Source organism: Leptonychotes weddellii, chromosome 11 (assembly GCF_054177405.1).
Source record: "Leptonychotes weddellii isolate Sample4059 chromosome 11, ASM5417740v2, whole genome shotgun sequence".
NCBI lineage: Eukaryota > Metazoa > Chordata > Mammalia > Carnivora > Phocidae > Leptonychotes > Leptonychotes weddellii.
The window spans coordinates 23,297,032-23,310,379 of NC_138379.1; the positions used below are offsets into that span (position 1 = coordinate 23,297,032).

Genomic DNA, 13,348 nt, shown 5'->3' on the forward strand with positions numbered 1-13,348 from the left:
CACTGGGTGTTATGCACAAACAATGAATCATGGAACACTACATCTAAAACTAATGATGTAATGTATGGGGATTAACATAACAATAAAAATTTTTTAAAAAAAGAAATGTCGGTTAAGCGGCTGCCTTCGGCCCAGGTCATGATCCCAGGGTCCTGGGATCGAGTCCCACATCGGGCTCCCGGCTCGGCGGGGAGCCTGCTTCTCCCTCTCTCTCCCTCTGCTTGTGCTCTGTCAAATAAATAAAATCTTTAAAAAAAAATAAAAAAATAAAAAATAAAAAATAAAATAAAATAAAAAAAGAAATGTACAATTATGTGCCATGTAAATGAGTTAGATATCACAGCTATATATCAATGCTTTGAATGATATTTTTTAAAAATACAGCATTCTTGGGGTGCCTGGGTGGCTCAGTCGGTTAAGCAGCTGCCTTCGGCTCTGAAATGGGGCTAGGCCAAAATGAGATGTGGTGTAAGTGTAAACTACATACCAGATTTCAAAGAGTCAGTACAAAAAATAAAAAAATTTTTAAAAAAAGTAAAATACCCTAATTTTCATATTAATTTTTCATATTAATTACATGCCAAAATAATTTAGATATCTTGAGTTAAATAAAATATATTAAAATTAATTTCACCTGTTTTTACTCTTTTAAATGTGGCTAGTGGAAAATTTAAATTATATATGTAGCTTGCATTATATGTCTGTTGGACAGTGCTGTTCTAGAGGCAACATGAGATGGGTCTTGAAGGATGAACAGTAGTTAGCCAGGAAAAGATAGAGGAAAATGCATTATTCCAGGTAGAGAAGACGGCATGTAAAGCAGTGGGAAAGTTATGTGGAATGGTAGAAAGTGTGTATGCAGCAAGGCCTGGGTTAAAACAAAAAGAATAAAATACAAGATTTACTTATTTTTTGAAGTACAGTATCTTAAGTTTAAGTACAGTATCTTAAGTTTAAGATGAAAGCCATGAATATGGTGCCATCTTCTTAGGTTCAACACATTTAATCTCTTGGTTTTACTTTGTGTATGGACATGTAGTAAACACTGAATAGGGCGCCTGGGTGGCTCAGTTGGTTAAGCGACTGCCTTCGGCTCAGGTCATGATCCTGGAGTCCCGGGATCGAGTTCCGCATCGGGCTCCCTGCTCAGCGGGGAGTCTGCTTCTCCCTCTCCCGCTCCCCCCTCTTGTGCTCTCTCACTCTCTCTCTCTCAAATAAATAAATAAAATCTTTAAAAAAAAAACACTGAATAACTACCCTGAGGCAATAAAAACCAACACTCTGCTGGATTTTTAAAAAACTTTATTGAGGTATAGTTTATATACCATAAATGCCCCCATTTAAAATATACAGTTCAATGATTGTTAGTAAATGTATTGCAGGATTCTTAAATTTTAATAGATCCCTTAGGAAGAAGTGTTATTTTCCCACTTCCAGCTACAGGGGAACTCCCAAGACTTAAATTTTAATTGTACCTATACAAGAATTTAAAGTAGTTATATAGAGAGTAGTCCTGGTGCTGCAAAATAAGAAAATCGCCTATATATAAATTTGAGCTTGCCATCCATCACATTCCAGGTATTTAAAAAATATCAATTGTGACACAATGTAAGCAGATATATAATTTTTATTATATTTTAAAGGCCAGTGGGGGGGGCGCCTGGGTGGCTCAGTCGATTAAGAGGCTGCCTTCGGCTCAGGCCATGATCCCGGGGTCCTAGGATCGAGCCCCGCATTGGGCTCCCTGCTCAGTGGGAGTCTGCTTCTCCCTCTGCCCCTCACCCCGCTCATGCTCTCTTTCTCTCTCAAATAAATAAATAAAACCTTAAAAAAAAAAAGATCAAAAAGGCCAGTGGATACCTCGCTCAGATATGTTATAAATGGCCTGACATAAATGCAGTATATGTAGGAGGAGGGCTGAACTACAGGTAAAAAAACCTGGCTTCTAGTTCCAGCTGTTACTCAGTAACAGTGAGCCAGATCAACTCAATCATTTTTTGTCTGGTTTTGTTGTTGTTGTTGTTTTGGGTTATTTAAGATTTTATTTATTTGTCAGAGAGATCGAAAGAGCACAAGCAGGGGGAGCAGCAGAGGGAGAGGGAGAAGCAGGCTCCCCGCGGAGCAGGGAGCCCCATGCAGGGCTCAATCCCAGGACCCTGGGATCATGACCTGAGCCAAAGGCAGACACTTAATGGACTGAGCCACACAGGCGTCCCCAACTCAATTGTTTTGAACCCCAGGTTAACTCATCTATAAAAATTGGGGAAATGGTTACCTTTTTGCAGAGGATTTTTGTGAGAATTAAACGAGATGATACATATGTAAATACACGGTTGATTGTAAAATGTAATTTTTCAATATTTAAAATCTTTTTATATATCCTAGAGGACAATAATACCCGAGTTTTGTTTGAACGAGTCTTAACCTCTGGAAGCCTTCCTCCTGAGAAGTCTGGGTAAGCTATTGGGAAAACTTGTTGGTTGGGTTCCGATGGCAGCTTTAACACTTGAATTGTGATCTGTGGATGAACGTTTGTTTAGAAGTTTCAGGAGAAATTTCCCTTCTCTCTTGAAGCTTAATTTACAAATATCTGCCTGTTTAAGATTTTTTAAAAAAATGTTTGTATACTGAGAATTGTTTTGAGAGATGTTAGGCATTTATTATTAAATATTTTAATATATCTTCCTAGTTTACCATGCCCTAGAAATTGATACGAACAAATACAAGTTCTGAAAGTTTTACCTTACTCAAGGGCAAAAACTCTTACATATTCAAAGTTTGTTTGATATATTACATCCCTGGTTTATGCTTTTGACTCTGTCAGTTTTATCAAACAAAGGAACATGGTATAGTGGTAGAGTGGAAATAGTAAGGCTTTGGAGTCTTGGGTTCAATTTCCAGCTCAGCTGATTATACCCTGGATACATTTCATAACCTTCCCAAACCTTCTCTCAGCTACTAATAGTAATATCAGCCAATGTAGGCTTTTTGTGATAGTCCTATTCCTGGTATGCAGTCGGCATTCTGTGTGTTACTTTAATACAAAGGTATTTAGTGACATTTAAGTAGAGTCTCAGAGAATTAATTCTGGCTGTTACAACAGTTCTGAGGCACAAATATGTCCCAAATAATCCATGTTAATGAGGGGAAAAAAAGCAATCATGTTAGGTTTTAGAATATATTTTTATTCATACATTGAGTGAAGAATGTATTCCACAAAATAATTCATGCCACTAAACAAAATGGTGAAGCCACATTATTCAGGAGAAATTGGAAGTCTGGGTATGTTCCTTTTCAGCTCTTCCACCTACAGTTTACCTAACTGTGTCTCTTACTGACCACAAGGGGATAGGAAGGTGCGCTAAATAAATAAAATCTCAAAAAGAGGCTTAAATACACAGGAGTGCAGGGTGAAGTGTTATAATTTACTTTCAAATACTTAAGCAAAAGCAAGATGAAGCAAATACGGCAAAATATTAACAATGATTAAATCTAGGTGATGATGATGATCCATAGGTATTTGTTATACTGTCCTGTAGTTTGGAAACCTTAATTAAAAAAAGAGCTTTTTCTAACTAAAAAAAGGGAGAAGGGAACTTCAGGCTTTTTTTTTGTAAATGGACTCCCTCTTCCAAACCCAGAATAATTAAGTACTGACTGTATTTATTACAGAGAAATCTGGGCCCGATTTCTAGCTTTCGAAAGTAACATTGGTGATCTAGCTAGCATACTCAAAGTGGAGAAAAGACGGTTTACAGCATTCAAAGAAGAGTATGAAGGCAAAGAAACAGCTTTACTGGTGGACAGATATAAGTTCATGGACTTATATCCTTGCTCGGCGAGTGAACTAAAAGCGCTTGGTTATAAGGTATGTACTTAGGATCAAGAGGTGTGTAGTGTCCCTACTTTTCCCGTGTTTTAGAATAGTTTATGGAAACACATCCCTCTAAAGGAAATTCTGAAATAGAAATTAGTTTTAGATTTTCAGAAAACAGGAAAAAAGTTCAGGGATTTTCCTTGGGTTTATGAAACACTGAGTATCAAAAGTACCGAACAAAATGCGAGAGTGAGATTTAACACTTTCAGCCTTCCCCTGTAATTGCCAGGGCCCTGTATCTTGTCTGGTGGGCACATGAAGGTATTGTGGAAGGAAGAAAAAATGTCATTTTAGGTGCTATGTTTTTTCTAATAGTTCTTAAAACTCATGAACGTGTTTTGACAGATCCTAAACCAAATGTAGCTCCTGTAGGTATAATGAAGAAACCTCACAGCTTGTTAAGAAGTCCATAAAGTTCCTGAAGGGATTTGTATCTTAACACAGTACTTCAGGGGGCTCTTGAGGAAATGAGCTTATCTGGGAATTGAACTCCTCTATATAGACAACTGAGTCCTAAGAAATCTGGCCCCTCAACCTGTTTAGGCCCGGGGGAAAGGTTAATGTTCATGCAGCTCCAGAAATAGCCCTTGCTGAGAAAAACATTGTTCTGTCATTTCTTGATTTTTTTTTTTTCCTGTGTCATGAAAACAAAGACCAAGATAGAAATCCAAAGGGAAGCGATACCCACAAGATCCTAGATTGGGTCCCTTTAAGCCAACCAGCATTAGGATGCTCTTGACCATCATTCTCTTCAGCAGCCTCTTTGGGCCTGTGTCTTGCTGGTCTGGTGTGTGAACCAGATTTACATGTTTGGGGAAAATGACCCATAATTGACCTTCAGACCTTTTCACTGATGGAAGCCCCAGTTCCGTGCCAGTCCCATCTTCCTATTCTGTAACTAGGGGTGACTGCTCAGGGGTCAGGAAGGTCAGCTTCTAGTTTAACTTCTCAAGGAAAAGCAAAAGACCTTTAAGACCACTATGTGAAGTTAGCAAGGACTATTTCAACTTCGTCAAGGTGAAAATGGAAATTAATGAAAATAGAGCTCTTACTATTTCCAAGTTGAACTACTTCTTCAGTATGAATTCTCCATCTTCTATTTCTATTTCAACTCTTTCATTTTGGGAGAGAAGGATTAAATATACTCCCATGTGTACATAATGTGGGAGGGGAAGAGAAAAAAGCCGTTCCCGATGGGCCTGCTCACTGAGATCTGCCACCAACTGTGCATATGAGCAAGTGTTGAGAAAGTGAAATGTTCTTCTGCGTCGATGATGGCGAAAGGGGCTCTTTTGGTTCCAGACAGGCAGGCTGACAGCAGCGCCTAGAGCAGAGGAACTTCTCTGGGGCGGGGCCCCGCTGATAGGTGGCCATACTGTCCCTTTTGACCGGTCTTGGAGAACTGTTCTCAGCCCTGGTGGGGCACTGCTGATAAACTAAAAAGAGGATGGTGGGTGGGTTTGTGGTCAGAGGCCAGTGCTCCCAGTCCTTTCTCTACTTCTTAGCTCTAAGACCTCGGAAATATTAGAACCTCTTTGAGCTTCAGTTCCTTCTATAAAATGGAGAGGTTACTATTTGCCTCATCAAAGAGGGAATAAATGGTGAAAACTGGACAAAGGGTGGCTGCTCAATATCGGTCACTTCTTCCCTGTAACTATGTCGGGAATAATTTTTTATTTCATTAATAAAATTGTATTAATTAGTTTAAGTGATTATTTTAGCTTTCATGAAGTAGGGCTTCACTTAAATTGATATTGTTCAATTCTAGTGGAAGGGAAGGGTCAGAAAAATATCTAAAATTGTAGATTTTCTCACAAATTGCCCCACTCTCTTCCTGGTGCCCAGTCAGGTGTTTACTCAAAAAAGCTTGCAAATGTCCTACCCAGCAGCACTGAGTCAAACAATTCCTGACCAGGGTTAGGGCAAGGTTATCAAACACCACATCTCTAAAGCCTTGTAGCTTTCCTTGTTGAGTGTTTAATAGTCTTTACCGTCACATTCTAACTTGTCCCTCTCAGTTCTCTGTGGTTTTAACCCAGGTATTCAGTGTATCCTCAAGATTGTAGAATTGCACAATGATACTTCAAGTCCCTTTTTCAGGTTTAGGATTCTTGTGTTCTGCATTTTCAGGATGTCTCCCGTGCTAAGCTAGCAGCTATAATTCCAGACCCAGTTGTAGCTCCTTCCATAGTGCCTGTTCTGAAAGATGAAGTGGATAGAAAACCAGAGTACCCCAAACCAGACACTCAGCAGATGATTCCATTTCAGCCACGACATTTAGCACGTAAGCCATGACTTTAGATCCAGTACTGAGACCTCTGTTTGTTGATTTAAATCCAGAGGTGGGGGGGAGTGATGTGACCTTTCCCTTGCAGGTTAATTATTAGACTCAGGGTCACTATGACAAGTGACTTGGCTGTAATCTTTGAAGCAAGAGGAGTTAAGAATGTCTTTAAAAATGAAAATACCCTCAACGATCCAGATTCTAGTAACCTGTGTGGGCAGAAATGCTGCTCCATACAAATTACCTGTACAACTGCACACTCACTTCAGTGACGCTGTTTGGTGTTATTTACACTCACTAATGGGTAGCGGCCCTTCTAGATCCTATTTGAACAAGGCCCTTATGATTAAACATGCCGTTGAGTAACTGACTTTAAAAAGGATTGCTGAACACATGATTTATGAGGCTTAGAAATGGTCTTTGACAAAAACTGAAGTTCTGCCACTGGGTTGTTTACTCTTCTGCCTCCCAGCGGCCATGGGGGTGAGACGGCCCTGTCTCCTCCACTGTAGTTGGCCGAACACGTATAGCAGTAAAAGCAATTTGAAATGTCCAGAACAAAGCAATACTTAGAACCCTCTATATAAATTACTTCTGATTTATTTTAGCTCTGTCTAGAAATTCTTCCATCCTGTCTGATCCCCCCTTCTCCTTGTGTCACAGCACCCGGCTTACACCCTGTTCCCGGGGGCGTGTTCCCAGTGCCGCCTGCAGCCGTCGTTCTAATGAAACTTCTCCCTCCTCCCATCTGCTTCCAGGTTTGTTTACTCTTATTTTCTTGATAATACTTGCTCTGTGGGTTATAATAATCATGTGCTTTTTCGCCTCTCACGGAAAATGTAAAGTAGTGCGATTTTAACTTGTCAGATTGTTGGAGATTAAAATTCATTTGTGTCAAAATAGGGTCCTTTTGTACAAGTGGATGAACTGATGGAAATTTTCCGAAGATGCAAGATACCAAATAGTAAGTGACAAAAGCCCCGCTTTAGGGCCAAATTCACATGGTCTCCTAGGCAGGCGATTGTTATTCTTTGGCACTGAAGTTCCCAACTCCAGCTAGCCATCTTGCAGTACAGTGAAACCTCAGAGCAGTCAAACCCTCTTTGGTACAGAGAGGCTCGTTCACATTCTAATGCCACTGAGTAAAACATCACAAAAGCGGATCTTTTCTATCATGGGAACACGAACTAGGACACTGGGCTTCTGAAAGTCATTTTAAGAGCCACTTTGGTCTTTTCCTTTAATTATTTATGTAGTGTCACTCGTGCCCTCCCTTGCTCTGCCAATAGTAGGCTCTGCAGGCAACCATGAAGTGTCCCAAGTAGCGCGTGCAGTCTCTCTCCCCGGGGCGGACTCTGCAGCATCCCCCGCCCAGGTCTCCCCACCCCCCAACAGTCCTTCCTTTCCGTGTGGTTTGCGCAGCTGTTGAGGAAGCTGTTCGGATCATCACGGGCGGCGCCCCGGAGCTGGCCGTCGAGGGGAACGGCCCGGTGGAGAGCAACGCCGTACTCACCAAGGCGGTCAAGAGGCCCAACGAGGATTCCGATGACGATGAAGAAAAGGGAGCTGTCGTCCCCCCTGTTCATGACATCTACAGAGCGCGGCAGCAGAAGCGAATTCGGTGAAGCGGGCCCCAGCCGGGCTCTGGAAGAAAACTCCAGGATTCCGTTCTTGCCTCTTAAGTCGTATGTTTAAAAGAGACAATGCTTTGTTACAAGGTTCTTGGAAACAAAGTCGTATGTCATTGGTGCCTCTATCATATGGTTCTTGGGAAGAAAAACCACCAACCAACCTGTGTGAATTTTAGAACATGGAACAGACCTGTGCTCTAAGCAAAACTAGGTTTTCAAAAATGTGAGAACAGCACAAAATGGCAGAACCACATTTTGTTCCCTCTTCAAGGGGGTCTTGTATGTGCCGCTTGAAGATTTGTGAGTTTTCAACAGTTTTATTTTAAAAACTGGATGGCTTATGATTGTAAAGCATTTTACCACATTTTCTGAAAACAGTTCTCAGTTTGCTTATGTAGAGTCTGCCTTATTGTTTGTTTTTATTTATGGCAGAATGTATGGGATCAGTTTTGTAGTTTAAAATTTTAAAACAATCCTTTAAAAAAAATAAAAGGATCTCAAAAATGTCATGCCTCCTGCTGCTTCCATTCAGAATTTATTTAAAATAGCTACTTACTTTATTCAGCCAATACCATTTAAAAATAAATGCCAATCCAAAGAAAAGTCATCTTGTATTTATGTATACTTACCTACCTGTCCTCTCCTGGTCTCAGTATTAACTGAAAACAGAGGGATCTAATTTTAAGAGGCAAATTAAACATTTTAGAAATCCTCAAATATGAATGTACTTTCCCCCAATTAATCTGAGGCAGATATATTACCTTTCGTGTCTCTTAAAAAGCAAAGTGTGGGAATTCCTTTAACCACCCACTGTCTTGCTCTCACAAATATATTTCAGAAGGTACTCAGTGCTCAAGAGCTACACACAGTTAGCATTAAATTATAAGTCCCAAGAATTCGGTTTCGCTCTTTGTTAGCAACATTATGTCCTCTTGACTCATTTCTAGAAAAACTACTAGACAGAAAACTAGTTGAGCCTAAGGGTTGTGATTCAGAATAAAAGCTAAAAGGAAGGTGGGGCGGGGCGGGGGGGAGGAAGTATCAAAGAAACTCTTACATATTGGGTATGCAGTTTAGAGTTTGAATTCAAAAGTAACTAAATACATTTTAAAATCAGCTTCAAATATTTCTATAAAACTCTTGCTTGTAATGGAAAAAACGTTATCTTGATATTTACATAATTCACAAACATGTGTCTCCCGTTTTTCCCATTAAAGCTAAAATAGCCTATAAACAAAGTCAGCTGGCTCTAATTCAGATTTTGTTATCCTCTTAAGTATTATTTTTAAGCTGTATAGTTTTTCTTAATATGGTTATCATCAAAACGATCTGAAAGGCACAATAGCTTCCCAGGCATTAAAATACAGAGGGGCAGAATCTCTCCTGAACTGCTATCTTTGGGTAGTGTTTGGTTTTTTTCCCCCATTTATTATTAACATATGCTGTATTATTTGTTTCAGGGGTACAGGTCTGTGACTCATCAGTCTTACACAGTCCACGGCGCTCACCGTAGCACATGCCCTCCCCAGTGTCCCTCACCCAGCCACTTTGCGTAGTGTTTTAAAGACAAATGGCTTCAAATGCCTGTAATGATCTGTAATAACATCTACATGGACAACAAAACAAAGCTACGTGAATGCATGAAAAATGATTTTTTTAGCCTCGTAATAAAGAGAAAACACGCGCGCACCCACCTTGATGAGAAGTGCCACTGAGTAGCCATTGTGTATTGTAACTGTTCCTACTGCATTTATTTCTAAGATGTTTTTCCCCTGAATGTTATTTGATTTTTAAACACAAAAAGGAATGTTAGGAGAAACCATTTTCTTTTTCTTTTTTTTAAAGATTTTATTTATTTATTTGAGAGAGAGAGAATGAGAGACAGAGAGCACGAGAGGGAAGAGGGCAGAGGGAGAAGCAGACCCCCTGCCGAGCAAGGAGCCCGATGCGGGACTCGATCCCGGGACTCCAGGATCATGACCTGAGCCGAAGGCAGTCGCTCAACCAACTGAGCCACCCAGGCGCCCAGGAGAAACCATTTTCTAATGTTCTGCTATAGATACCTTATGAATTTTTAGATTTTAACATGATTATTTGATCATTCCTTTTGTAGACACAGTTGATCAAGTCGCATGATATTAGAAATCCGCACTTACTTTTGGAACTCTAATGTGCAGACGTCTGCTCATACAGCCGGTCCCACTTGTCCAGGAACTCTCCTATATCCGTAGTGCTAGACCCAGAAATTTTCAGAAGATATCCATATTTTTCCTTCTTATAAAAGCAATGACATTTTCTAGAGAACTCTAGAACCAGGTAAGATGTAAGGACTCTAAGTCCTTCCTGAACAACATCAAACTCTAGCCTTTAGCACTGAATTTCAAGTAAGAAGTTTGATCTATGCTGCCACGTCCAGTAAAGTAAAAGGTTGTAGCGACCTAGTAAATGTAAAACTCAACAACCAAATTTGTACCATTAGAAAAGAATGAAAAAATACACTTTTGTCAGCATATTAACCTTGGTCAATAATTATGAATTTATTTGGTAATTTTATAACCCTCTATTGGCCTACGCTTAGCATGTAAAACCAAGAGTTCATTTATATGACAGTAAAAACGTATTTACCATATTCATAAATTTGTTTTTTACATTTCAGTTTCCAAAGCAAACTTCATTAATGTCGGTAGTCCTCTTACCTGACACTCAGCAAATGAAGTTCTATTTATTATTATTTTTTTAAGTGAAGTTCTATTTAATAAAAAATTCAGAAGTCCTAACAGATCATTTACATGAAGTAACAAAACAGATAACCATGTTCCTGATCTAAGTAAAATCTTACATATTCAACAAAAGGGTCAGCTTACCAAGCTTTGGGAATAAAAGTCAAGAAAAACAATTCATCCATTTTCTAAATTTTCCTCCCTGAGCCCTGACCAGAGTTCTGCTTTTAGCACGACGAAGACAACTTCAGAAAGCAGAGGCGGCAGGAATGAAAACGACAGAAATGAAGGAGCTTCTTCAATTCTGGGGTTGCTCTTGAAGTCAGAAGTTAATCTTATACCCTTCTCGGTGTTTAGTTCAGATAAAACGTAAAAATGGTGAAATGTGACTAGTGCTACTAACTCCAGACACGTGTGATTTCAAACCTAAACCAGGCCTACACATGAGTCCTGGTTCTTAGGTTCTGAAGGCGATATAAACAGAAACCCCCAGCAGAGCCAGGTGCAACTAAATCCTGCCCGTTTAGGCTCCAGACATTTATTTCCGGGGCTCTACTTCAGAAAGGATCAGTGAGCATTTGACAGATTAAAAGAGCTTATTGAGCTTACAGAGTATCTCCTCCGTTCCATGAAGTTGTTTTGAGCGCTACGAACAAAACAGTTATAGAATACAAAATCCAGGGCGCCTGGGTGGCTCAGTTGGTTAAGCGACTGCCTTCGGCTCAGGTCATGATCCTGGAGTCCCTGGATCGAGTCCCGCATCGGGCTCCCTGCTCGGCAGGGAGTCTGCTTCTCCCTCTGACCCTCCCCCCTCTCATGTGCTCTCTCTCATTCTCTCTTTCTCAAATAAATAAATAAAATCTTTAAAAAAAAAAAAGAATACAAAATCCAATATAAAGACACAGTTGCAAACATCATTGTGGTTCTTTATTTAGATTATGTTTTCAATGAGATAAGTGCCCTTAAATAGGAGTTTCATAGCCCATCATCTGCCATCCTTCATTTGTTCACTCATGAATTCATTTGGTTCAAATAATACAGAGGTGAGGTGGGGAGGAATCAGTGGGGTGGCGGTGGAAGCAGGGAGAGGAGCAAAGGGAAGATTGCAGCTTTAGTACAGAAGAGATGACAGAAGAAAGTACGAGACCCAGGACAGGAGGAAACCCTTCCGTCCAGCCCGTAGAATACGCTGACTGAAGGGAGGCTGGGCACAGACACAGGTACACCTACGGGGAGACGGTTATATGCTCTCCTCCTATTTATAGTCCTTTCCCATGTACAAAGCATTCTAATATCCATTATCAAATGTAATCCTCACAGCAAGTGTCAATGAATCGTTTCCCCATTTTACCGATGAAAATGCTGGGGCCCAAGGGACAATGACTGGCCCAATATCACACAGCCAGTAAGAAGGCAAGAGAGGAAGGACTCCAACCCAGACCGCCCTCTAAATCAGGAGCTCTGTGCACGATCCTACTGCAGTGTACTTAAGTTACTCAAATGAGACACATCACAGAATGTCAGGATTGGAAAGCAGTTCAAAGATCCAGTCTAGTCCTTTCATGTTACATGTGCTGGAAATAGGTCCTGATTTGCCCCAGTTAGTACGTAACAGAAATGGGGTCAGAACTCTGGTTTCCTGACAGCTCCCAGTCTTTCCACTCTACCACCCAGCCTCAAAATGAAAATTAATACAAACATTCTACACAGAAACCAGAGCATGCCAAAAGTCACTGGAAATCAAACAGCAAACACCTATTCATTCCCTTTGTAACTCAGTAGGAATGGTCGTGCGGCAACACCTCTTTATTCCCAGGAATCTTAGGGTTTTAGAGAGATGAACATAAGCACCTCCACAAAAGCAGAACTGCTAAATAACCCATTAATCGCCAGCCAGCATGTGCACATTATATCCCTGCTGTGTCAGACTTATTCATAACTTTTCTTCAGAGAAAAAAACTCTGAGGCACCTGCCTACTGCATTTAATCGGTAAGACGTCCTTACCTGAAGTATATTTATAGTCGGGTTATATGGTTACATAAACAATCGCATGGTACAGCTTGCTTTAAACGTAATGAGATTTTCAAAAAACTTCTAGGCTGAGAATCCATCCACCCAACCGAGAGCTGACAAAGTAGCAGTTCCCGCTCTGGACATTCATTCATTCGTGAGGCCATCAGATAAATCGAACACACCTGCTATGATGGACCCAACTCTCAAGGCGCTCAGTTCTATCCACAGTAAAGTACTACCACCAAATAAACCTAGCACTCCCCTAAAAGACGCTTGTTTCCACAAACCCGTTAGATAGAAAATCATGTCAAATCCAGTCAGAATGCATTACATAGAACCAGGTCAATTCTGAAGGATAATTTCTGCTCCAAAGGATACATATCTTGGAGGGAGAACTGCGGGTTGGGGAAGGGGGGAGATTACAAGGAGATGCTCAGCAAACATTTCCTGAGTGACTAAATGAATTTTCCTGGCCTTTAGTGATAATCCTGTGAGATTCCAAGAAGAAAGTAGCTCACTTATCTTCAAAGAACAACAACACAATTCAATATGAATATTGTGATTCTGAACTTTGCCTCCTTCATTCTTGGCTTTGCCACTTGGAGAACTCCACCAGTGGACACGGGGGGGCGGGGGGGGGCATGAGAGTCTGTGTGAGTCCCTGTAAAATATGCATCAAGATTTCAGATGGTACAGGGCGCCTGGGTGGCTCAGTTGGTTAAGCAACTGCCTTCGGCTCAGGTCATGATCCTGGAGTCCCGGGATCGAGTCCCGCATCAGGCTCCCTGCTCAGCGAGGAGCCTGCTTCTCCCTCTGACCCTC

General features: G+C 40.7%; 2 protein-coding genes across 3 annotated transcripts in view; one reads left to right on the forward strand and one right to left on the reverse strand.

Annotated features, from left to right (window-relative positions):
* Positions 1-8,828, forward strand: part of CSTF3 (cleavage stimulation factor subunit 3) — a 70,038-nt gene extending 61,210 nt beyond the window's left edge. Inside the window, exons 16-21 of the mRNA XM_006740105.3 lie at positions 2,386-2,455; positions 3,673-3,868; positions 6,008-6,161; positions 6,825-6,919; positions 7,065-7,125; positions 7,584-8,828. Coding sequence (XP_006740168.1) covers positions 2,386-2,455; positions 3,673-3,868; positions 6,008-6,161; positions 6,825-6,919; positions 7,065-7,125; positions 7,584-7,786 — 779 coding nt within the window. The 3' untranslated portion in view covers positions 7,787-8,828. The remainder of the gene's footprint in view (positions 1-2,385; positions 2,456-3,672; positions 3,869-6,007; positions 6,162-6,824; positions 6,920-7,064; positions 7,126-7,583) is intronic.
* Positions 8,829-11,406: 2,578 nt separating this feature from the next.
* Positions 11,407-13,348, reverse strand: part of TCP11L1 (t-complex 11 like 1) — a 38,573-nt gene continuing 36,631 nt past the window's right edge. The window contains exon 11 of one of the 2 annotated variants that reach the window (XM_081798371.1): positions 11,407-13,187. In XM_081798371.1, the coding sequence (XP_081654497.1) occupies positions 13,051-13,187 (137 nt within the window). In that variant the 3' untranslated portion in view covers positions 11,407-13,050. The remainder of the gene's footprint in view (positions 13,188-13,348) is intronic. The other variant, XM_081798369.1, reaches the window with a different exon arrangement.